Source organism: Lacerta agilis, chromosome 1 (assembly GCF_009819535.1).
Source record: "Lacerta agilis isolate rLacAgi1 chromosome 1, rLacAgi1.pri, whole genome shotgun sequence".
Lineage (NCBI taxonomy): Eukaryota > Metazoa > Chordata > Lepidosauria > Squamata > Lacertidae > Lacerta > Lacerta agilis.
The window spans coordinates 54,615,449-54,642,509 of NC_046312.1; the positions used below are offsets into that span (position 1 = coordinate 54,615,449).

The window sequence follows — 27,061 nt, forward strand, 5'->3', positions numbered from 1 at the left end:
AAAGACCCTGATGTAGGGAAAGATGGAAGGCACAAGGAGAAGGGGACGACAGAGAATGAGATGGTTGGGCAGTGTTCTTGAAGTGACTGGCATGAGTTTGGCCAAACTGCGGGAGGCAGTGGAGGATAGGGGTGCCTGGCGTGCTCTGGTCCATGGGGTCACAAAGAGTCAGACCCGACTGAACGACTGAACAACAACAACAAACTTGAGAAGTCTAGCTTGCTATAATTAGAAACCACCATTCTTGCACTTCCTTGATGGTTCGTGTACCCTTCCTTAAAAAAACACAACACTCCCAAATCCTTTCTTTAAATAATCAGTTATGCAGCTTCCTCAAACATTTCCTATGTGGAAAAACATTTGCTTCTATCTTTCCCCCATAAGGCTCCCAAGTTTATTGCTCTCAGAGCACTTGGATCCTTTCCAAATTCCATGATAATTTTAAAAATGTTTTTAGGCCACCTTTCAGGATAGAAAGTCCACTCAATGAGACTTACACAAATAGGAAGTAATCAAAACGACATAGGAAGCTGCCTTATGCGAAGCCAGAGCACTAGTCGACCTAGCATGGTCTATGTTGATGGGCAGAAGCTCTCCAAGGTTTTTGGACAGGGGTTTCTGCCAGCCTTATCTGAAGATGCCATTCAGAGCTGTGACCTTCAGCTTGTGAAGGATGTTCTCTGCTATGGTCCTTCCCATAATCAGTGCCAGTTCCAAACACCAAGATGTACCAGCTTCAAATTTTGAAAACTAATTGTTTTACCTCACCTATAGGACAGCTGTGCACATTGCAAAGGGCGCAGTGCTGGCAAAACCCCAGCCGCCAATCATCTTAATTTGCTCAGAGGCCTCTGTTTAAATTAGCATATGCAAATTCGCATCATGGGCCTATGCCCTTGAGGCTTTTAAGAACCTAGAGGCGCCCCTGTATCTAACCCTCAGGGTCTGCATCTGCAGTCTGCTTCTAGCAAACAGCCTGACTGAAACGGAAGGACATCTCAAGATCTAATACTGTGTGCATTCACAGATGATTCTGGTTTTGCCACTATATTATCATCATTCATACTACAGCATACATTATAATTATTCCTACTTGCCCAGGGCAATAACAATTCTTTCCAATTTACTAGAAAAACTGCTCAAACCACTTGGATTGATATATAGGTACACATCAGCAGGTAAAAATCCTATTAATTGTATACAGAAAAGCTCAAGGAGCAAATTATGAAAAAAGACAAAATGATACTTCAAGGTCAGAAGCCAGAAGGCAAATGAAAAGCCCTTTAAAAAGAATTGTGAAGTTTAATATATTGGTCATCCCACATTGTAGTTTTTCATGTTTTCAAAGTCTCGCAGAAACCCATAATGAGAATTATGATGCTAAAGGTCTGTAGCTTGCGTCTGATGCATTAGGCTCATATACGTACTAAAAATAAAATAACACTGTTCCAAACAGGTTATTTATACCAAAAACATCTTTTGCGCTTAATTAAAATGTTATTCTCAAATATATCTTGAAAGCCTAATTTTTAAAAAGCAAACTTTTATCCCCCCCCCAATCTTAGCTGCACTGAATGATTGAAACCTAGTCGAGGACCTTGCAACAAAAATGAAAATATGAGCATGTTATTTCCACTTTTTACTGTGATGGCATTTTATAGTCATCGTAAGCACCACGTTTTCAGTCTTGTCTTTGAGAAGATTGTTTGTCAACCCTTAGAAATAAGGTGATTGATGATTGAATAAATCATTAGGCGTGAAAAGAAGCGTGCTTGCAAAGGATGTGTCTGGGAGAAGAGACAGGTTGTCTCGAAGGCAGAAGTGTACTGTAAAAGCAGAAGGCGACTGTTGTTTCTGCCAGAGATTCAGATCATCTTCCAAGGACTTCTTCACCACAGGAGTTTTCAATGTAGGACCATCCTCTGCAAGGGAAAATTCCTGTGGGTAAAAGGGAAATAGGAAAGCATGGCATGAATTCTAGGAAAGTCACTAGTTTAGGTTCTTTGACAATGATAGGGAACCTGTGGTGAACCTTGAGATGCTGGACTAGAACTCCCAACATGCCTGGCCACCAGCCATGCTGGTGCTGATAGGACTTAGTAGGTTCTATGGATTCAGGAGAGAAACCAGAATTCAAACCATGTGTTTCTTGGCAACTCAGTACAATTAAATTCTGCAGAAAAGCAGTCATTTCATAACTTGTGGTTGTTGCTCTGCTAGAGGAGCTGCGTTAGAGGATAAGGGTGACCAAATATAATTTGATAGACCCAGGATTTATTCCACTGTGAGTTGTGGCTACTATGATGTTACTGGGTTACAAACATTTGTAAATTTATTGTTTTCACAGGTATTATTATTTACAGTAGCTGTCTGTACCAATACATCATCCTTGACACAAGCCCTGTTGGTTGCCTTTATGACAATTCACTCACCATCTGTGGTGTGTGATAAAGGGAATATTTTGCTGCATACCATATTAACTGTAAGTTATAACCAATGCTTTAAAAAAAGACAGTGGGCTTGGTTATTTGGAGCTTCCTTAGAGGGTAAAGATACAGCATTATGTCTTCTGTCAAAAATGTGCATTAGAGCCCATGCGAATGGTGTGCAGGTATATTCACGTACTCTAAAGGAGAAATTGAGCCGAAGTACAGGATTTGACTTCTGAGCATCTTGCCTTTCTGTCTCTTTGACACTATATTTAAAACTCCTGACAATAGTGTCTTCTCTTACAATAACCAACCTATAAAATCTACCTCCCCTGAGACTTACACACACACACACACCACCTTCTTATCTTGCTTAGATCTTTCAGTCTGATCAGTAGCCAAAACCCTGAACCAAAAATGACTTAAGAGAAACAGAAATAAGTTGAACATGCAGTTGGAACAGGCTAGGGTCTAGTAGGTCCCCACCGCAAGCCCCACTGCAAGCTAAATAATGCGTATTACGTACATTGTGGTTCTACCCTTCCCAACCCCTTTAAAGAAAGAAGACAGAATTCTTAGCCCAGCAGATGTCTTTGACAGAGATTAAATTTTAACCCATGGGTGACTCCATGAAAAATGGGTTTTCAAAACCTCTGTGTTCTGAAAGATGCTCCTGAGATGATTGACACAAAGAGCTTGTTAAATTTTAAGTCAGCCTCCTGCTTCCTGCAAGGGCAGGACTGTCAGTTCTAGATACAGAGATGTTCTATCTATTCACAGAGCAGGTAAAAACACAGATAACAACCATGTAAGGTTTCTGTGACAATGCTCCCCATTAGTCTTTCCCACCCATGGCTCAATGAAGGTTCGGGGGCTTTCCCTGCTGGGACTATGTAACATTTCCTAAAGGGATGTTGGATTCAGGGTGTGCCGATACCAACTCCTGCCAGCCAAGTTCTGAACTAGGATAGATTTTTTACTTAAGTGTTACACCTACATATTCAAGCGTTATTTTTGGACATAACTCAGAGGTCAATGTTCTTTCTTTGGTCCAAAAGAACACCGGTTATTCCTTCAGCTCATCATTATGAGACAGAGACACGGCTATCCACAACTTCTGGTAATCTAAATTTGCTGCATGTCTCCAATATCTGCATGCTGGACGTAATTATTAGAATAGAACTGTAGGGCTGGAAAGGACTGTGAGTATCATCTAGTACAGTGGTACCTCAGAAGTCGAACAGAATCCATTCCAGAAGTCCATTCAACTTCCAAAACGTTCAGAAAGTAAGGTGCAGCTTCCGATTGGCTTCTGGGTTTGCGGCGTTTGGGAGCCAAAACGTTCGACTCACAAGGCGTTCGGGATCCAAGGTATGACTGTACAACCCGCTGCAATGCAGCAATATGCAGCTAGCCCGTTTGGGGATTGAACTAGTGGCCTTGGCATTATGAGCACCACACTCTAACCAACCAAGCTAACCGGCAACTACAACACAACACCATGGGATTTAAAGGATATTGTTTTGACTTCTATACAAATGCCTTGATATTTCATGTGATTTCCACTTTCCATCCAATTCTGCCCAACTCATGCTTCTAAAAAGCCCTTGCTACACCTTTGCATTTGCCCACTTTGCAATGGCCACATTGTTTTTAGCTATATAGCAAGGGCCCTCACCTAAGAAGCAAGTTTAAAAGGCTATTATTTATTTTGATGGCTCGCTGAAGTCAGGAAAATAATACCCTCTTGTAAATGCTGTTGCAGAAAAGAGTCAATTTTCATTTTAGTTAGCGGTGATCAGGATCTATTCCTAGATTTGCTGAATAAAGATTTAATCATTAATTCCATGGTGGAAGCAGAGGCACCACAACATCGGAGTAAAAGCAGGCAGTCTTAGATAGATCTTCTCTGCATTGTGGATTCTCCCTTCCTCCCCTAATCCAAGGTGTCTTGTCCCAATGTCATTGGACCGTCACTAAATGCCTCACTGTGTTCTTCACAATGCAGAAGCTCAGCACCTTCAACCCTAGTCTGGAAAGCTGGGAGTGTACACACACACACACAGTGGTACCTCGGGTTACAGACAGTTCAGGTTACAGACGCTTCAGGTTACAGACTCCGCTAACCCAGAAATAGTACCTCAGGTTAAGAACTTTGCTTCAGGATGAGAACAGAAATCGTGTGGTGGCAGCGCAGCGGCAGCGGGAGGCCCCATTAGCTAAAGTGGTACCTCAGGTTAAGAAGAGTTTCAGGTTAAGAACGGACCTCCAGAACGAATTAAGTTCTTAACCCGAGGTACCACTGTATATACCCGGTATATATAATTTATTTTTTTGTTTTTGTTTTTGGAACACTTGGTCTTAGTCTCGAGCAGAAAGAAGCACAGCAGGACAGTCAAAGCAGATTGTGGATGTTGGGAGGGAAAGGGATGAGAAACCTAATAAAACCAGTCCCATAAATTTAGGCCAAGCAAAGGTTTCTAGGAAACAAGATCCGAGTTGGTGGAGACGAGACAAGGTGAGCCACGCCATGCATAAAAAGCAAATCCTCAGAGCTGATCTCCACCCCTTCTGCCATTCCAAGCATATCCATATGAAAGTGTTCTGTGAGCAATCGGGAAACAGTGCGACCCTGGAGAAATAATTAAGAAATGAGCTCTACTGGTTGGTGGCATCTGTCCCGAAAGGGAACAAAAGTGTCTTTTGTGAAGCCTTTTCCGCAGGGGGGGGGGGGGAAGCCTCCTAGAGTTTGAACAGTATCCACAGCCTCCCCTGGAATTAAACCCAAAGCAAAGCTTTATTGTTCCCTTTCACTTTGACTGCTGCATGTGAGGGTGAAAAATCCCAAGAGGTTTTAAAATATTACTGATAGGCTAGGCTTGGCTGCTTTTTCCCTGGGACATGAATCAACTTTATTGCGAAAAACAAAAAGCCATTAGTGTTATTGAGGCACAGACAGTGTCGGTGAATATACGCAGGGGTGAAAGGGTAAACAAATACTTAACAGCATGAAGATATGCTTCTGCTGTTTTGAAAATAGATAGAAAAGGGATTTAAAAAAAAATTTGCCCAGAAAGTAGTGTAGCAAAAATTTCAGACATGAACAAAATCTTAAGAGGTAAAAGATATGAGGCATGCCACTTAAATGTCCCGAATCTCAGGTTTCAAGGGAGGGATGGAGTCTGGTCCCAATTCTTGCATTATTTCGGTATCCTTCGCAGATGACAGTTTCCCTTAGTAGATTAGATCCTGTCAGTCAGATTGTCAAGCGCCCTAAGCAACGAACAAGCTTCACTGCTTTTAAGACAAGAGACTGGAGGAGAAGTTATAAAAAATAAAGTCTGCCACAGGTAAGCTGTGCTTACAAGCCATAGCAGAAGGCAACTCCATTGCATAACAGAATGCAATTATTATTATTATTACTACTAGTAATATTATTACTTATTAATAAACACTCTCAACATGTCTCAACCACAAGTAGATAAAAATGGAGTACTTTTTTTCCTAACAGATCTCAAAAGGTTGTCCCTAGACTATCACTGCATCAGCTCTAATTGGTTAGACATTTTGAGATATAAAAGTAGATTCCTTATAGGACAAGTTAAAAACAACTTTAATCCAATTGATTTCAATGGTAAGTAAGTTCAATTAACTGAATTTCAATCCAATTCATCACCTTCCTGATTTCATCCCATGATGCTCTCTGACCGTGAAACACATTGGTTCTATTGCTCTACAACAGCAAACATAATAAAATACCTTTACAACTTTGGGGATTTTCCTCATATCTTTGGTTGCCTGTGAACTGGTCAGTCCTCCTGTTCCTCAGCTAATGTGACCCCCAAAATATATCTGAGATATTTCCCTAACATAATGGAAGCATCAAATCCATTACTTTGACTTTTTAAAGACTTGTTTTCCTGGCCACAGGACAGATCACAACATGTTCTTGTCTCAATTTATCCTAATGATCTTGTGGATTAGATTAGGCAGAAAGATAATGACTTGCTCAAGGCAACCCACAGAAAGCTTCTTGGCTCAGTGAGATCTGAACTCTGACACCCTACTACTCAAACAATATCTCTAACACTTACCAGGTCCACACCATACATTGCATGCCTGTATTATAAAGTTGTAGCTGCTAGATAAAAAAAAATACCTGCACCATCTCCTCAGAAGCTCAACAACCTTTGCTGATTCAACAGGGTCCATTGGCAGGCGAAGGATCGTCATCGTTGTATCGCCTATTCCTTTGGGAGGGACTTGGTGAAGGGAGAGAGTTAGCCCTAAATTGGGGGGGAGAGAGATAAACAGAGAAGTTTTCTTTAAAGTTGCCTTTAAACCTGTGAATTACAGTAGGAAAAGGGATTATTACTGCATGTGATGTCAAGGCCTATGGTGTACACACATTCACATCAGAGGTAATGCCTAGCTCATAGAGTTAGGTTGATGGAAGGTATATTCAAAATGACATCAAGAACTTCCCATCAAAGCAAGGTGATGGCCATTAAATGGCTAAGCAATGCTTAGCTCCAAGCACACACACACACACACACACACACACACACAATATTCCAACACAACAAAGAGGGTGCTTTCAGTAGTTGCATTTCACTATTCTTCTACAACTTCCAGAGCCTCAGTGAGGGAGGAATACAGCTGCTTACTGCTATTGCTAAAAAGAAAACATCCCTTGGCTTAAATACTACTAGCCTCCCAAGTAAGACCGAGAGCTGGCAGCTGTTCTGCAGTGATTAAAGGATTCACTCATCTTCTAGTGCCTTGCCTTGGCTGAGCATTACACAAAGTTTTTTATGCTATTATCACATAGTTCAGTCCCACTAGTTTTAAGGATTCCATCAAGTTAAAGGGTTCTTTAAAATCCTCAATTCATTTTTAATCTTAAACCATTGATCTCTCTCTGTTTATTTCTTAATACTTCTTCCTAAACAAGGTGAATCTTTATGAAACACCTTGGCAAGGTTCAGCTCAAACAGAAAATGATGGTTAAAGACATTCCACGTCAGGCTATTCATTCATTTAGGCTTAGGCTGGAGACCCCGGAAAGCCACTGCCAATCAGAATACACAGTGTTGATCTCTCCCACCACTTGATACTAAATCCTTTAAAGTGGAGACAGCAGGAATTGAACCTGGGCCTTTCCATATGCAAAGCACGCCTTCAAACCCTCAGCTAACCACAGTTTGCAAAGATATTGATACTCATGGAACAATGGTTTGCTTAAGGTTTTAAAGCAAAACAGAAGCAATCCTTGACTGCAAATCCTGGCCTTTTCTGCACAACTATAGTTTATGCAAACCACAGTTTCCTGAGTTCAGACACCAAAGGAAAGCCATGATGCCACCATAGTCTCTTAGCATGACATGACATGGTTTGAACCTTGGATCTTCTACTGGCAAGGCATGTGGTCTACAGAGCTACACTCCCTTCACACCAACAGAAAAACTGGTTTCAGGCATTCCCTTTTCCCAGGGAACCCACACCTGTTATCCCAAGAATCCTAACTGTTAGAGTGATATAGTATACAGAACAAGTATATCAGTCTGAAGTATAAATAGGATCTAAAATCAGATAACCATTTTGGGGGCTTCATGCAATCTATGAACCTGTTTTTCCCCACTGTGAAAGTGTGTTGGGCAGACTGTTGTTGTTTAGTCGTTTAGTCATGTCCGACTCTTCGTGACTCCGTGGACCAGAGCATGCCAGGCACTCCTGTCTTCCACTGCCTCCTGCAGTTTGGTCAGACTCATGTTGGTAGCTTCGACTACCATTTCTATTCTTTGGTCAGACTCATGTTGGGCAGACTAACAGTGTGTTATACCTTGAGCACAAACTGGTGTCTTGGTTCAATGAATTGTGTTTGCGGGTGTGAAGGAAGGAACACAGCTCATCCAAGTAGGCCATGATTTGCAGCTGGAACCGCCAATTAACACACCTGTTTTTTTCAGGTTAGCCTTAAGGAGACGGGGGGGGGGGCAAAGTTTGTGCAGACTGAGAAAGAGCCTCTAACAGTAATTAAGTGAATTGGGGTTGAATAAACAAATACACAGAATCAATGAAGATAATGAGAAGATGAGATGGGAGTGAACAGAGCAGGCAATAAAAGTGAAGCAGATGTGGAGAGGAGGCAGTATCTAAGCATGTTGTAGAAATAAGCAAGAGGAAAATGAGGAGCATCTTCCCCACCCAACGCAAGGAATCTGGTTAAATCTATACACATTTGTGAATACAAAACCTGCCTTTCTCATGAGACATCTGCTTGTGGCATAACCTGCCATACTCCAGCTGTGAACAGCTTTCAACCGGCATGCATCCACATATACCAACACTCAGGGAAAGGAGGGCAGTGACCAATTGCAGCAGACAGGTATAACAAAACAAAAAGCAAAGCAAAGCAAAACGAGAAAATTAGACCAAGTTAGGGAGCATTTGTATTCCCAGCATGAACACTGGCCATCTCATGGTCCCTAGAGCACTGGGCAACCACTTTGTGTAAACCTGTAAACAGAAGCTACTCAGCTTATGGGGCAGACCAGCCTCTTGCTCTGATTTGCCTCTTGCTCAGCAGAATACCAAAAGCTAAGTCTCAGGCACCGTGGTTCCTTACAGAAACTGAAAGATCACGAGTGCACCCACAGCAATAGGATAGGTGCAGAGTTAGTGTGATGGGAGAGGAAGGCAGAGACTTGGAGGTTCAGTGGGACCACAGACTGCCCCTTGAGCAACAAGGCCCAAACCAAAATAATCCCCTCTGAGAAACCACAGCCTTTATTCCCCCTTCTACTCCTCTCACTTTTAATACAGCATGATTTTATTGCTATTTTCTGGCTGTCAAGTTTATGTAGCTGCTTGTACACCTGCATGTAACTATAAAGGTTCGGGGGGGGGGATCAACAGGCAAAAGAGAGGTGGCAGGAGGGGTGCGAGTGGCACGTCCAATCTGTCGCAATCCATTTCTGCAGAGCGGCAGCAGAACACTTGCTAATGCAGTGAAGATCCCGGGGAAGTCTTGAGCGTTTTGTGACACATGGCGAGATGCTCCCCAGTGTATTCATCTTCCACACAGTCTATTTTACTGCCTATCCATCATTTGGAACAGGCAAAATATGAAAAAGAAAAACCCACACCAACCAACCAAGCAACCCCCCTTCAAGGTGTCTTGAGAATGAGTTTATGTAAGACATCACTCAAGCACATATAGCTGTAAAGCCACTGCTAGGGAAGAAATGCTGGTGGGGGGCAGAAACACAGGTGGGATATTGGAAAATATTTAACAGCCAAAGGGGAGGACATGGCATCAGAAAGCAGAAGCAGGAGACAAATTCAGGAGCTAAAAATCAATGAACTGCTTTAAGGGTACTTGCAGATTTGATAAAGATTGTAGTATGCAGAGACTGAGGGCATTTCATGAAAATGTAGCCCCATCAACAGCCCCATATATACTCCCTTGACTCTCCAGTTGTAATCTTAATGGTGGATCATGCTAACTCAGAAAATAAGTGATGCAAGGCTGCTCAGAGCCCAGCCTTCCACTCTAGCCTCACAACTGGAAATGGAGTCGCAATGGCAATTCCTGTGGCCTGGCAGAAAGACTGCGCTGCAATGCACAAGGAACATATGGCTCAATAAGTTCATTTTAATAGAAAGGAAAGGATCACACAGACGTGAAGCTCCATGGAAATGCAACTCCATGTGCATACCAGAGTTCCCATACCCATCACAGGAAAGGACGATAGGTAACTCTTGAGATATTTCATCATCTGACAACTTGAACCTTATGTTATTCATTGAGTGACACCAACAGTAACAGCATGAATCACCATGTTCTTGTTCGGGGTGCATCTCTATAAGGATTATGAAGGACTCAGCACCCACAGTCTCCATGTCTACAGTCTGCACCTTGTTTTTATAGAATAATAAGTGTTGGAAGGGAACTCGAGGGTCATTTGGCCCAACCCCCTGCAATGCATGAATCTTTTGTCCAATGTGGGGCTTGCACCCATGACCCTGAGATTAAGAGTCTCATGCTCTACCGCCTGAACTATCCACAGGGCATCTATGTTACATCTATTTCTACCCTTTCTCAGCAGTACATTGGGAGTCCTTCCTCATCCCCCCCCCCTTCTCCATCCCAGCACTGGTAGTTTGCAGGTACCCCCTTGAAAATATCCCTTTAAGGTAGAAATGCTGAGGAAATATAGGGAACTGTTGTCCAGACTCAGCCTATATATGATTCCAATTGCTCCCAATACATTAATTGATCTGGATGTAATGGCCTTCCCTTGGAGATAGCTGGCGTTTAGTTTTAGTCATATTGGTCTTCTAGAAATGATTTTAATGGTGTTGGGAAAGAGACTTGAAGGCACTGAGATGCGGGAAAGGGATGTGCACCTGGTCAAAGTGCTCAGACCCTAAATGAAGCAAATGATGTCATATGCTGAGTGGCCATTTCTGGCCACGTTACCAAAGATACTGGAAATGGGATGATGGAGTCAATGACTTCATCCTGTTCTTTGCTTACACAATCGGAGGTGGTGAGGGCATGAATAACTCCACCAATTTACTTTCCTATATTTTTCCATGGAAGCAAAACCATTTCCCTTAGTTGTTGGACTAAAGGGGATTCCAGAATAGGATGGGGAGGAGCAGAAGGAATAGACTTCCTGTTCTAGGAAAGGAAAATAGTTTAAGGCACGGCACAGGAGGAAAACTCTCTCTTCATACTATGAGCTGCTTCATACACTAGAATTTTTCTATATAGATTGGCACTTCTGTGTAGAAAATGGCTGCTGTATCAGTCGGGGTTTTCCCTTCACACCTGTATATGGCAAAACGGCACATACCGGTATCTATATTGCATTCTTCTCATGACAGCAGAGCTTTGCCACTAAGATGCATGTGAGTTGGAGAGGAAGAGAAAGGGGAAAAACCTGCAGCCCTCGAACTGTTTAGTTGAGTGGGGACAGGGGTGGTCTGAAGAATGGATAGGCACCTAATCTCTAAAATATCACCTAAATCCCAGCAGAGACACCACCAGCCTCCCTCAGGCAACCAAAGCTCCCACCCATCCTGCCTCAGAAGTCTGTCTTATTTTGGAAAGAACTCAGCTGCTGTGGCTGAAAAGGGAGGTGGGAGAACCCACCCATCCCACTTGGAGAAGCAAGGATGGACACTCTGGGTTTCCTACTGGTATTGAAGAAGATTCCTGGCACAAGATGTGTGGATGGGGTGCAGGAAAAGTTCTGGAAGCAGGAAAGAGCAACTAGGAAGGGCATAGAGAGGAAACCAAAAAGGGACTTTTGTGCTTTCTGATGGCATGCAATGCTGGAAAGGAGTGGAGGCAGTGATCCATGTCTAAAACAAATGGTGCTGGGGCTAAAGCCCAAACAACTATCACATCATGAGCCTGCATGTTTCTAAAATTGCATGTGGGCATAGATAACTTGCAATTGCTCAGTAGTCAGGATAATGTGCTCCTCAAGTACTCGGAGATACTTTGTCTTATACATTCAAGGACCCAGCCCTGGTAATTTAAAACAGATCTCTAAGAGAGCCCTAGTACGATGAAGCACCATTCTTTTTGGGCGGTGGGGTTCCTTATTTCATTTTTTGGTACCAAGGTAATGTGTATGCAGGTAACTTGCATCTTGAGTTAGGGTTTAGTTGGGGACGAACAACACATTTACATACGAAAATGCATAAAGCCAGGATCTCCTGGTGATGCTGTTTGCCTGGCTCTGGGAAAGAGGCATGAGGGCTCTGGCAGTGTCCTAGAGCCCTCGCGCCTCCTTACCAAAGTCTTTTAAGCACTTGCCCAGCTTTGGGAAGGCGGGGTGGGGTGGGGGAGCTCTAGGACCCTGTCAGAGCCTTGCGCCTCCTTCTCAAATTCCATGGGCCTCACTTACCTAGCTCTGGGATGGCGGTGCTAGGGCTCTGGGATGCTGACTGGTGCAGGTAAGCTCACAAACATCACAGCTTTGCGTAGGTGGGTGGAAGGGAAATAAACAAATGTAGAATAGGTTTCCTCTCTCCCCAATTTATTTATATACCACCACCACCTCCTGTGTGCAAAGCTGAATTGTATGATCATGTGAGCTAGCTTAAGCATAAGACTTGAAAAGGTGGGGTGAGGGGCAATATACCCCGTTCATCTGGCTGGGTTTCCCCAGCCACTCTGGGAGGCTTACAGCACATAAAAAATGGTAAAACTTCAGACATAAAAAAAACTTCCTGACACATGGCTGCCTTCAGATGTCTTCTAAAAGTCAGATGGTTGTTTATCTCCTTGACATCTGTTGGGAGGGCGTTCCATGGGGGGCACCACTACAGAGAAGGCCCTCTGCCTGGTTCCCTGTAATCAGTGAGGGAACCGCCAGTAGGCCCTCAGAGGTGGACCTCCGTGTTAGGGCTCAACAATGGGGGTGCAGACGCTCCTTCAGGTATACTTGTGAAAAAGAGAGAGAGATTGGCTTTAAAGGGGTAGCCAGTGAGAAAATCGGGCTGCAGAAAAATGCCCCACACAGCCTTCAGACATGAGTGTTCTGCTATTGTCATCAAGGGAGTGGGGTGGACACACCAGAGAAATGTTTGGAGGCTACAGGAACCCAACCCATGCCTGGGGAGGAGAGTGGCTGAGTTTTACATATTGATTGACAAAAGAAAGCATCAGGCAAACATCTCTCCCCCCCCACTCCCCTCTTGGGGCTGTGACCTGTGGGTGTGACAGTGTATGCAAACTTCTTCTCTATGCATATCCATGCAGAAAATTAGACATGTGTGAAGCAGCTTCCAGGTTCTTTGTTTCATAAAAACACAAGCTTGAAATGTAGATGGGGTGGGGGTGGAGAGAGGCATGTTCACAGCAGCCCTATTGGAGGCAGCAAAAAACGCAGCTGTTCCAAAAGCAGCTCGCAGACTCTGCTGTGCGTGGCACATTCTCACCTCAAAAGCTCTCAGAACAATTTCTGTACATTATACGCAATGATGTTCCTTTGGAACGGCAGCGCATGTGCCACTCATTAGCATGTCACCAAGAGCAACATCTGCAGTGATGAGCCAGAATTATTATTAGTGCTCCTTCCACCCAGCCCCTCTTTTATCACTCCCCCTTTGCCTCCAAAACTTCTTTACCAGAAAACTGACACTCTCGCTGAGGAGATCAGATTCTGGGAATCAGGGAATATGACAGCATTAGTAGAGAAGCTTCCAAAAAACCCTCTGATGCTCTTTATTAATTTAGAATCCCATGAATATCAATGAAAAATTGAAGAAAAGAGGCATAAAATGCTTGTCTCTTGTGAGGGGTGAATAGTGTGGCAGGTTTCAGTCATTTTGCATGTCATTTTATTTTATTTTTTGCTCTATGCACTGCAATGCTAACATAGACAAATAAGCATATTTCAGGGGAATAAAATGATTTCCAGGTTGTGATTTCTGTATGGTCAAAACTCCAGACTGGGCCAGTACATTTAGCACTTGGGTAGCCTTTCAAAAAGGGACACGGGAGACGCTGTGGGTTAAACCACTGTGCAACTTGGTTTTGCACAAACGCCAGCTCCCTCCGCCTTTAAAGCAAAATGAGCACCGCAACCCGAGAGTCGTTCGCGACTGGACTTAATTGTCAGGGGTCCCTTTACCTTTTAGCCTTGCAAAATAAGGAGATGACACAGTTGCTTCCTGTTTCCTGTATGTAGTACTTTTACTGCTGACCCACCTTCTCCTTGTTGACCACCCACAGACCTGCGCTTGTGAGGCAGCAAAAGCACCACTTCCCTAACACAGGACTACACTGTCCCCAGAGCACGCAATTGTCAGCAGCACACATGTCCAGAACTAACTTTGCTGCTCTGCAGAACACAGAAGTGTCGGCATTTTATTCCATACCACATCACTGTTAACAGCCTATGAAACAGAGATATACATGCAGCTGATTAAGACCTGTCTCTGTTGGATCGAACCAAGTGGCTGTCTAGCACTTCTAAGGCCTGCTTCAGATGTAATGGGGGAAAGCCTATATTCCTGCTAGATGGATGAACATCCCTGACCCCCTCCCATACCTGCTGCACAAAAGATAAGAGGTGGTTAAAGCAAAACAGATGCTTCCAAAGTAAACCATAGTCCTTCCCAGTCATATTCACATTCAAAATTGGCTTGTTTAATTGACAGCTCATTAAAACAAGCCAGCGTATGAAGCCACAATGTGATCTTGTTTCCAGTTTAATCAAACTACAGTTCCCAATGTCTGGACAGGTCAAGGAACTGTGGTTTGTTTTGAAAGTGGAAGCAGATGGATCCAAATTGAGGTGGAGAGAGCAGGGTGGAGCACCTGAACCCAAGACCTCATTCACATGGCAGGAAACCACTGATGTATGTGAACAGCCAGTTAGATGCCCCATAGGAAGTTCAAAAGCAGAGCAAAATAGATCATTCTCTAGTATTCAAAATCTTAAAAGTATGGTACTCTGCTCATCCTTTAGCAGCAGCAATGCTCCAGGGCGTGGAAGAGTGAACCTTCAGCTGAATATCCACCAGTACCCTTTCCAACAAAAAAAACCTATTAAAAATCAATCAGTTTGAATGTACGTCTTTTCCAAAGTCAAACAGATGAGCAAATCTCTCACCTTTGTGGAAATTCTCCTGATTAGCTGGTAATGGGATGTGTGGCTTGAATAAAATTAATCTGTCCCAAACAGCAAAAAGCTTGTGCAGCAGAGATGACAAATAGCTGATCTAATTCACCTTCATATGACCAAACTTCCATTTTATTGCATTCAGCCTCCTCCCTTTTCATCTCTATGGTAGCTACTCACAAACAATAATGTCAGAGGGAAAATGTGCTAAAAGAGGAAGGGGGAAAGGACTGTGCAATTCCTTTCGCTGGAACTTCAGGACTTGCTACTGAGGAGCTAAGGAAAAGGACACAGAAAAGTTTTTCCCATCGGATTGTCTGCTCAGATAAGACCTTGCAACTGACAGATGAGAATACGCTGTGTGCTTGGTTTATAAATATCTCACTCCCCCCCCCCCTTTCCTACATACTTATATATTACTTCAGTGCTTGGACCAGGCAGAATTTTCTCTTGCTGTCATGCTTCATTCCTCAGAGTGCAGATTAAAGGCAGGAAGCAAGGAAGACACTGGGATTAGCCTGAAGTTCTCCCTTGAAAATCAGGAGACCAGACACAAAGGATTCTTGGGGACATATGAACAAGCAGCTGACGTCTGTCACCACAGACTGCTGGAACGTGAATAGACATGTTGGGACAGGGCTTGCTTGTCCCTGTATCCAGAGATTTGAAACAGCAAGGCAGCAGGTTGGTAAACAGAGGCGAATTCAGAAGCCACAAATATGCTGGTGTTCTCAAAGATTCTATTATTCCACCACTTACAAGACACTCAGCAGCAGGCCTTTGTTTTAGTTCCACTGCCAGGGGGACTGCATGGTGAGGTGGCATGACATAGGGTCTTCTCAGTGGTGGCACTCAGGTGTCTCAAATGCCTTCCATTTGAGGATTGACCTGGTGGTGCGTCTTACTTGAGTTTCAAGCTCTAGTTAAAAACCCATCTTTTAAGTCTGGATTTTGCAGGAGGTTGTGATGTGGTCAGCCACTATTGCATATAGCAACACAATTGCTGTATTACTATTCCCCCCCCCCCACGCACAATTTTTTATTTAAAACAAAGACAAAACAACTACATATAGTCAGAGAATCATCTCTGTGCTTTATTACTATGAATTTTTTTAAAAAAATAGATTTAAATTGTAACATTTTATATTTGTTATAACCCATCCTGGGATTTAGATTAGGGACAGACTTATAAATAGAAGCAAACAGCAGCAGCAGCAACAACAATGAAGGGACTCAGGTTCTCTCTGACCTCTTTATTAAACTCAACCTTCTTCCTAAGACCTACCAGTATATAGCACTGGGAAGCAGCTGTAGAATGATTTCTACACAACTGCCTGATCCACAATTGTTCTGCACCTCAAGCTGGCCTGGTTACCAGTATTTCCAAAGTTTCCTACAACAAGGAAAAGTCTAGTGTTTGATTAAACTTTGAAAGGCATTTGGCTGGCCACTCTTAGAATACTGGACTAGTCTGATCTTGCTGGTTCCAACCTATATGCTCTTATATGCTCTCATGTCCTTTAGTAAGGCAACTTTGCAAATAGTTAACTTGCCAGTCTGCTCTGCCATTTGCCACCTCTTTTCTTTCCACCATCTCAACGGCGTCCTGAATATTCCACATCTAGAATAAATGCACTTTAATTGCCATGATTTCAGTGGAATTCAGTACACCTAAATTTCCAGAATTGCATCAAAGGATTTAAAAAATACCAGCACTACACTAACACTTTGAGGTGAAGTTGTTGTTGCTAACTGTTGATTCACAGTACAGTGGTACCTCTGGTTGCGAACGGGATCTGGTCCAGAGCCCCGTTTGCAACCTGAAAGGTCCACAACCTAAAGCGCCGAATCTGCGCACACACATGGTGCGATTCAGTGCTTCTGTGCATGCACCATTCTGGTACTTCCGGGTTCGGCGCATTCGCAACCCGTGCCGAACGCAACCCGAGGTATGGCTGTAAAGGAAAGTTATCTGCCAAAAAGATACAGATGGAAGTGGCATTGTGTAAGGCATTCTAGGGAGCAAATTATGATTCACTTTGATTATTCTAATGATCCTATAGAAATTATCAACAAATTTCTCCTTTAATATGCCACCAGATGTCTAGCTCACAATTCACAGATGGGCTGGTGAGATGGATTTTTAGCTCTGGAATTTGTTCTCTCTTCATGTTAGGAGGCAAACAAAAGTTGAAAATAGGGGGGCATTCATATGGTTTGGGGTGGTAAGGGGTATGTGTGTGTGTGTGTGTGTGTGTGTGTGTGCGTGTTTGATTGGACTGCTGGGGATGGAACAGATGGGGTTCTGAAGACATTCTGTATGTACAATTCTCTAATGGAATATGCTCTTCTCTTCCCAACTAATGCCAAGATCAAACTCTATTCTGGTTGTGTTTATCACAGTGAGAGATGAAAAGCTAGAGCTCGCTCACAGAGGTAAATAATCGGAGATCAATCAGCTACTAATGGAGGGACCACATCATTTTGCTCTGAGTGGGAAAGGCATGCTGGTTTGGCAAAAGAACAGTCTTCTTGATCCTTCTTCTAAAAGCTACCCATAGAGGTAAATCTATTTTTAGCCAGCTCTTGCCAATTTAAATGCAACCTAATGATAAACCCAAGCATGCTGAATATGCAGCTCGAGAAAGAGACAGACTGTGAATTTTCTTTTTACAACAGACAACTAGAAAAAAATAAAGATTTTGTATCGAGGAAAAACTGGTGTAAATTTGCTACATTTACTAGCCACTGTTGTTTCATTCGCACAGCCACCGTAATCCAGCACACACAATTTGTGCACAGAAATCTATTTCTGAACAGGGATTCTTCATTTATAGATTCGGGCATAGGCACATCGTACACCTAGCAGAGTGTACTCTGGGAATCCTGCATCAGGAAAACACACTGAGTAGAAGACCAGGTCCCTGATAGTACTGCTTTGGCAGACACAGTGCTCCACTCTTTCTCTAGACTTCCCCTGACAACTGCCTGTGCCTTCTAAGAAATCTGGTCTGAATGTTATTACCCCAAAGAAATACACGAACTGAGAGTGAGATCATTGGCCTGCCTGTTCTTGCCTACTGTGACTAGCTGCAATTCTCCAAGATCTTTGGCAAGTGGACTTTTCTCTGTCCTGTACCAAAACGTACCGTATTTTAATTGGAGATGTTAGGGATTGAACCTGGGAGCATGTGCTCTACCACTCAACTATTCCTTCCTTTTTCTTGAGCATTCAAATTTTCACACTATATGATTGCTGCTGCTGCTGTAGCACTTCTCCATGTACAGAGAATTTTACACTGTCGGTTGCCTCAACCAAATCCTATGTAGCAGGTTAGGATGCAAGATACTGTATATTCTGGCGTATAAAACTACTTTTTAATCCAGGAAAATCTTCTCAAAAGTCGGGGGTCGTCTTATACGCTGGGTGGAGAATCTGTGGTCGAGTATATCTCAAACACTCTTTTTTAACTGGGAAAGTTGGGGGTCGGCTTATACGCCCAGTCGTCTTATATGCCGGAAAATAGGTAACTATTTTCCCCAAGCTATTTAGTGAATCTCTTTATGTTAAACCAAGCTACAAAAATAATAATAAAGTAAGGTAGTAACTGCTCTAAAATGCACTTAGCTACATCCTCCTGCAATGTGTTTCCTCGGCACTGACGGTTGCCATTCAACACAGCGTTAACATTATTACTATGCCATGACTGTCAAGCTAGTTTGAATTCAGCCTTGCTCACTGGCAAAACTGACTGGCAAAAGGCAACACACAGGCAGCCATTTCATTGCCCTTATGAAAGCCAGCTCTGTGTTGTGCTGCTGCATCCCATTTCTTGCAAATTCAAAAATACACTGCTCTGAATTATAAGTGTTCTATCTGGGAAGATGCAAGTGGAAGGGTTTTGTTTTTGTTTTTGTTTTTTAAAAAAAGATGATCGATCATTAGGAGCTCCACCACCTCTGCACTTGATTGCCAGAGGAAGTTCAGGGCAGTGACTCATCCAGCCACTTGGTACAGCTTTGATAATGCATAAAATTACCAATAAGGAGTTAGGCTCGTGCCACACTGCAATCATAGGAGAGGCTGAAACATGGGATCAACTCACTCATTCAGTATAACCAGTTGTTAAGCACTGTTATTCTTAGAAAGGTTTTTTTTATTTTGCCATAAATTCCTGATATTCTGAAGTTCAAACTGAATTTCTTTAACGACAAGGATTTTTCTCATGGTCTAAAAATTTGGCTTACTGTGCTACCTCATGGTAATGTAATGTATGTTGATTAACAGCCCGATGATAAGATCATTTTGGTGTGAGGTGAGGATATTTATAGCAAGAGTAATAAAAAGACATTGTTATTTAGGGGAATTGAATTTAATTCTAAATTATATTCCGGAAACGTGGGAGATTTCAAGGGGTCAAAAAAAATGGATGTACCGTGCTATATTAGAAGCAAAAAAACTTGTTTTGATGAATTGGAAGAGCCTCAAAAAGTTTCCATTGAGCACATGGATTGGACAGATTAGCTACATACGAAATAATTGCATGTCAATGCAAAATAAGAATGGATAAATATGAAGAAATCTGGAACGAATATTACTTATCAAACCTTTATTAGGCATTTACGAATATTTAAGCGATAAGGCGGACAGTGGTGGGAAGTAGAGGGAGGAGAGAGAGGTAGGAAAATATTGTTTTAAAAGGTGTAGTCATAGGTATATCAGTGTATCCAAATCTGAATTGTCAAATTGTGTTATTAATGTTATTATGGTTTTTGTTGTATGTGTCTTTTGCGGTTGATGTTTGTATCAAAAAAATGATTAAATAATTTTTAAAAAAATGTATGTTCAGTAAATAAGATGCAATTTGGTGGTCAGTCAACAAGTGTGCAGAACTATATTTTCCTCCTGGTTGCCTTCTTTCTATTTACCTGACTATGTGTGTGCCAAATATCCTGCAATGGAACCAGAATATGCTTCTTGTGGAACAAATTCCACTCCCAACTGCTTGAGTTATAAAATGGTTCCAGCGTGCAATAGCTAGCTGAACAAGGGCAAAGAATTTGATTTCCATTTCCCAAAATCAACTCATATATGGGTAAAGGTAAAGAGTCCCTGGATAGTTAAGTCCAGTCAAAGGCGACTATGGGGTTGCGGCGCTCATCTCGCTTTCAGGCCAAGGGAGCAGGTGTTTGTTCACACACAGCTTTCTGGGTCATGTGGCCAGCATGACTAAGCCGCTTCTGCAGCAATGGAACACCATGATGGAAGCCAGAGCATACGGAAACAACGTTTACCTTCCCGCCACAGTGGTACCTATTTATCTACTTGCGCTGGTGTGTTTTGAACTGCTAGGTTTGCAGGAGCTGGGACAGAGCAACGGGAGCTCACCCCATCCTGTGGATTCAAATCACCGATCTTCCAATCGGCAAGCCCAAGAGGCTCAGTGGTTTAGACTACAGTGCCACCCTCGTCATACGTGGTGAGGGACTAGAAGAACAATATGTGAATAAACCTTCTTAGGCCCAGACTCAAAGGTTATGGCATTCTTTTCTCAAAGCAGTACGAATACTCTGCAATGTCTCTTGGAACGAAACAAATTTCAAAATGACAAGAAGACATACTACAGTTGGCGCCTTAACACACACAGGGAAATGGGCAATCCGAGAGACAAAGCAAGGATCTCTACAATCAAAAATCCAATATAATTCCTCAAGGGCAGCTATTCATACAAGTCTACGCACAGCATCAGGCTCTTCTCACTGCTTCACTTCAGAACACCATTCTATCATGCCAAGTTTTTTTGATGCAGCAGAAAAAGCGAAGTCATTATTTAGCTTGCGCTCAGTTTCTTACTGATACTTCCTGGAAGAAAACTATGCTTGGAATGGGGCACACTGATCAATGTGCTAACATGGCATAACAAATCGCAACCTTACCCTGATGCAGCCAATAGCTTAGTCCAGAAAAGCTGCATCCAGATATAAGGAAGCAAATATTTAGGACTGGGGTGTGGGAAAGAAAATGAAACCACTCTCACCAATTTCCTTCAGGCAAAGTGGCTTTTAACAGACAAGAATTCTGCCAAATACCAGCAATACCAGATCTTCGCTAAACACCCCCAGCACTCAATGCCTCTTACTGTATACATTACAAACTGTGTTCTCAGAAACTTCAATCAGATAAGGTTAATGTTAATCAAAATTGACACTGATGGAGAAAATGGTGGAATAGGAGCTTTCTAGAGCTCTGAAAAGATGCATGCCATGTTGAAGCAGGAGACCCAACAGTTTGAGCAGATTCCTGAAAGTCCCAGCAAAGGCTAACAAGGCGAATTAGACCCCTTGGCTCCCAAGTGCTGGCTGCTGACCTACTTTAGGAGCAGAGCGTACCACAATATTATGGTAATGTATTCTGTGTGAGCCAAGCCATGCTTACTTGACTCTAATTGTCCAATCACATCCTGATTTGAGAAACTTATATACATTTTTTTTTCCAGATCAGACTAAGCTATAATTTGGGTAACATTTGCATCTAGGCTTCGCTTCACCTCTCCTCTCCTCTCTTCTCTTCCCTCAACAGATGCCTTTATGCTTTGCCTTAACTCTATCTTGTACTAAAATGTTTTTGGAAGCAGATATACTATCTTGTACCAGGTAGGCTACCCCACCTCCCAATAGCTATTTGTTTAGTGGTTGCACGTAAAGCACAAGTACCCTGTAAATGCAGTTGGATTACAACTCCCATTTCCCCTGACTATTGACTATGCTGGCTGAGAATGATGGGAGCTGGAATCCAAAAACACCTGGGAGCATACCACATTGGCTACTACTGACCTAAAGGATAGCTGTGCACTTATTTTCCTGGGGCTGAGCACTTCTTTGGTGATCACTCACAGCCGAGTAAGATTGTCTTCTATGAACACGGTCTTAACCGTGAGTCCATAAGTGACCAAGGAGAACAATTCTGGATCCACACGTCCTTCCACAGTGGGGACAAGAGACTCACCACATGGTCTTTATAGCTTTATTTCAAGTCTACCTTTGCAACAAAACCATAAGGCAAGCATACCAGCCTCTCAGTGCTACCCTCCTTGTGAGCGCCGCCGCCGCCGCCTTTTATCTACTCATGTCTACCTGAGGAAAGCTGTATTAGGTGCCCAAACATGGGACATTTGCTGGCATTCTTCAGTCAAAGGAAGCAGCAATGAGTGGAGAGGTGGTAAAGGTTAAAAATGATGGGACTGAACCAATACTGGTATGCTCATCTGGATCAGCACTGCACTGTCAAGTCTCTTTCTATACTGCATCTGTCTAAATTGCTGCAAAAAAAATATGGCAGGGGGAGTCATATAAAAGCCTTCATGTGTTATAGCAGAGTCAGTGTTTTCTTTTTCTAAAGGTCACGTCGGGAAGCAAGAGACAAAGCAAATGCCAACAATTACAAATTTAGTATGCAATGGGGAATCTCTTGTCGGTATTAAAAAAAAAAAAGCCATTTAAAGCACTTATGGGAGCACAGGGCTGGGACTGGTCAAAAGATTTAGATCTCAATGCAAGTGATACACTGAAGAATTTAAAAGACCTTCCATTGGGCTTTATAGATTAAGACAGCAGGTCTCATTCTGGTATTTACTAAGGTATCTGTATGGTGTTTTACATCTGGGTTCCTAAACAAAAAGGCACATGTTAAGCTGTTATTTAAGTTGGCAATGGAAAGTTTACTTATGTGTAAGAGAATACTGTATACCCACATAAATGAAAAATTAACTAAACATAGTAAGACTTAAACTAACAAATGTACCCAATGGAAATGAAATTCCGCTGTTGGGAGTTATTTCACTGAAAAGCTTGGTAATCACTGGTGTCAATTACCGATATTCAAATCACGGCCAACACCCTCCTGTGTTGCTGGGGCCAGGTGTACAGACAAAGGTAGTTATCAGTGGAATGTGCCAGCCCTTGTATGAACAAGTACTAATTATTAACCAACAGGATATACTTCACTGAACTACAATCTGCCACTGTTATGAAATCCAACTATGCCATTCAAGAATGGACTTGCTTTCATTCTTAACACAGCAAGAGTGCAAGTAAAAGGTTGCACTGCAGCATCGGAAGTCTCCAACACACAGTCCTGATACATATATCCTAAAGGGTTTAAGCAGGCAAAAGAAGAAGAAGAAGAAGAAAGCCTTCTTATGTAGATCTCTGCCTGAATAAGGACTTGTGTTGCAGCAACTATACAGTAGTTGAATTATTCCAAAATCTTGTGGGTTCCTCGTCCCCTATTCCACTCTAGTTCAAAGCAATTTGCAAAACCACATGAAGTACAGTATTTGAACAACTTGTTTCTATGATTTTTAAAAATATATAATAGGAACTGAATACAGTCAAACTGAGTACAGACAACGAAAGCACAGCTTCCGATTGGCTGCAGGAGCTTCCTGCACTCAAGCAGAAGCTGCGTCAGACTTCTGGCTTCTAAAAAACATTCAAAAACTGGAATACTTACTTTCGGGATTCTGGCATTCGGGAGCCGAAACGTTCCAAAACGGAGGCGTTTGGGAACCAAGGTTTAACTGTACATACTTCTCATAAATATATATAAACTACATCAAACCCCACCCCACCCGAGCCTAGTAGTCTCTTTAACCAATGGCAAGGCTTATGAATCCATGATTTGTTAATAAACGCAGCAGGTAGTGAGTGGGAAGAGGTCATTCTCTTGAGCTAGTCTGTTTTTCCTTGCTTGCCCAGTTCCAAAGTAATGGAAATGCCAAGAATTGGACTGTAAGATCTGCAGGGGGAGTGCTGTTTTCAAGGAAAGAACTGAGTAAGAAGAAAATTAAAATGTTTGAATTTGAGACTTATTGGTCTAACAGTTATAATTAAAGTTAACTAGGAGAAATAATCATGGTGGAATGATGGAACAACTGCATTCACAGGGCTGGAAATGCCCCAAGCCATTGTCTAGAAACTAAGAACTAGGAATGTGGAGTGTTGGTATCTACAAATTTGACTCTTTTGAAATATCTTCCCCACCGAAAGCATAGAGTATATGGAAAGATGGCTTGGCTTCTCAAAGTTTGATCAACTCATGTGCTTGAAAGAGGGGGCACCACTTTAAATCCATGCATGCACATTATTAGACTGTTCACATCTTCATCATTTCTTCCTTGCCTCTGAAATGGCCTTCATGGTGTGATTGTGCAGAGTGATCTCAATTCTTCCAATCCCCATTCAAGTTGTTCGTGCATCAATCAAGGCCTAGCCCATCTAGGGAATAAAGCTCTGCTCATCCCCTCCCCTCCCTCTGGTTCGCTTGCAAACAGATCTCTTTATGCTGCTTCAGCTGTTTCGAGCAACTCACAAGTGGCAAGGTGAAGAGAGAAAATTATAGGCACGGTAAAAACAGTGCTGCGCTTGCAGCTGAAGTAAAAGGGTGTTTTCCCCATCACTCCCATTAAACAGAACAATTAGTTAAACCCAGCAAAAATAGTCATTACCGGTCCCAGCTCCAGCCACCTTGGGACTGACCCCAATAACAATTCAGCATTCAGATACTACAAATTAGATTCAGTGACGATACACACAGTATAATGTTGGAGTTGTTGATGCTGGAGACACAGCATTACGGGTAAGGACTCCCTCCTTAGTGCTTATTCACAACACTAGCATTTTCTGGGTTGTTCCATTAGTGTTCTTCATTCCTCCACTTCTAGATTTTAACAAACACCATGTAACTCAAAAGGTTAGTGGGAAAGGACTTGGAAGTCATGCTTATTCCACCTCAGCAAGGCATACTGAATTTCATCCAACGCTGGATGGCATTCTAAACTGGTGAGCAAACAAAATAAATAATGTGTACTCTACATATTCAGAAGAGAGGGAAAGGAAAGATGTGGCACATTCCAATTTGGGAATGTATCACAACAGAACATGAGGGGCTGTCATGTGATGTTCCCTGGCATCACAAAATGTTTATGGAAAGCTAATATGTCAAGCAGACTGGGGCTTGTTTTCTTCCTTACCTACTAGTCTTCTTTGTGCAGGTAAATGAGGCAGGACTTGTCTTTATGCCTTTTTGTACTCTAAACCAGGCACGGGGAACCTTTAGCCCTTGGGCCCAGTTAGGCCTGTGAGAGGTCCTAATCTGGCCCAGAAGGCTATGCCCATGCTTGAGATCACACCTGCCATCAGGTGTAGAACCAGAAAAGCCATGCCTAGAAAGGAGCAAGGAGTGTTTACTCTGAATGTTCTTCTTCAAGTGCAGCTTCCTTTTAAATGCAGTGCTAAATGCAAGTCCGCTGGGCCAGCTCCCAATCAGAGCTTCTGAGTGGAACCAATCCTTGCCAAAATCAGAGTTTACCTTTGGTGCTGAATTTAAATTGAACTCAAGCCGGGCAACAAAGGGAAAAATGTTCCTTTGCAGATGCAGCTTGAATCCAAACCATCCCTGCCAAGAAGTGGGAAAACACTCCTGATTCTCTCCTTTGAAACTGAGTCACCTGAAACCAGGGTGTTGTCAGGTGATCTGACAGATGTGGCAGGTGCCCTAACAACCTGTCAAAGTGAGGCACGATGGTAAGAGGGGTCTGGACTTGGCCTGGTGCCTCCACAGCTCTGCACTACGAGTGCAGGATTTTGGATGTAATAGTGGAGGTGAGTAGAGCAAAGTATCTCTGTGATCTATACCCATGGGGAAGTGTCCAAGTCATGCCACCTGTTCCTTTTCACCATCAGCCAGTGAGAAGTGCAGATCTAGACATAGGAGGTATCTCCACAGAGACCTGCTCCCCAGTGTAGTCCTCCTTGAATCAAAGCACCCCATGTCTTTCGCGCAGAATGCACCAGAGAAGATGGCATAGGCACCCTAGTATTCTCTTCTCCAGAAACTACCTCTTCTTGTGAAGGAGGCTACCCACAGCCTGAGAGAATGAAAGGCCTTACCATAGACTGCTTCACTCGTGAGAAGGATGAAGTAACTGAGAAGAGGGCTGAATGACTTGAGGTGACTGAGGAGTGCATGTGTGCACACCGAGAAGACAAAATAGTTCACTATTTGTTATGAACTCCCATTAATCTTTATCAGTCTTAGGCCACTCATTTCTCTTCTCACTCACCTCACACTCGTTATATCAAATCTGAAGAGGTCCTGTATTATTTGAACTCCAAACATCTGCCATCAAATTATTTTTCTCTCCCGGTTCAGTGACCTGTGATTCTGCATCACTGAGCAAAAGAGGGTTTATCTGCAGACAACAGGCTTGTCAGTGGAACGCCTGTCTCTCCTAGCTTAAATGTTGTGGGTTCATGATGTTTTTTGGTGGGGGGAGGGGGCTGAAAAATGCAAGGGCTACTCCACAGATGACAAGCTAAGAAGCCACCCGCACCTTTCAACCTGACCTGAACAATCCAAAATAGGTACTTGAGATGGTTAAGTGATCTGTTAAATGATGTCAACTGCTGAAGTAACAGCAGAACATCTACAGTGAAAATGAGCAAATCAGTCAGATATGCTGTGATTTAATTATGCTGTCAGGAGGAAACAGTTCATCAAGCAATAATGATTGATTGCTGATTCCCCCCCGCCCCACCCAAGATGCAGCAGCGTTTTCTAACCGAGAAAAAGAAGTGATCAACTCTACTATCCCACTTTGCCCCTTGCTCTCTTGCTGGATCAACAGGCTCATGGGAAATGCTTTTAAGTGTCCATTTACTGATGTAAATGACAGTGAAGCAATCCAAAAGTGCCAGTGACATCTGCGTGAATGCAGAATGAATTCATTATGATTGGCATCGTTACAACGAACAGCAAATGTATCCATAAGAGCAAGACATTTAAAAGTAATGGTTTTCCAGATTCCTTGTCCATAAAAGTGATAATGAGGAAACTCGTGTAACTACATAAATTAGAGGAAGGCTCGCAAACTGGCAAAGTGCCATTTCAAGGTGTGGGGAGATGTGTTCATGTGCTGATTT

At 42.8% G+C, this 27,061-nt stretch overlaps 1 protein-coding gene across 1 annotated transcript in view; it reads right to left on the minus strand.

Annotated features, from left to right (window-relative positions):
• Positions 1-1,552: 1,552 nt before the first annotated feature.
• TRIM44 (tripartite motif containing 44) overlaps positions 1,553-27,061 on the minus strand; it is a 93,013-nt gene continuing 67,504 nt past the window's right edge. The window contains exons 5-6 of the mRNA XM_033149761.1: positions 6,589-6,715; positions 1,553-1,938 (exon numbers count right to left, since the gene is read on the minus strand). Of these exons, the coding sequence (XP_033005652.1) occupies positions 6,628-6,715 (88 nt within the window). The 3' untranslated portion in view covers positions 1,553-1,938; positions 6,589-6,627. The remainder of the gene's footprint in view (positions 1,939-6,588; positions 6,716-27,061) is intronic.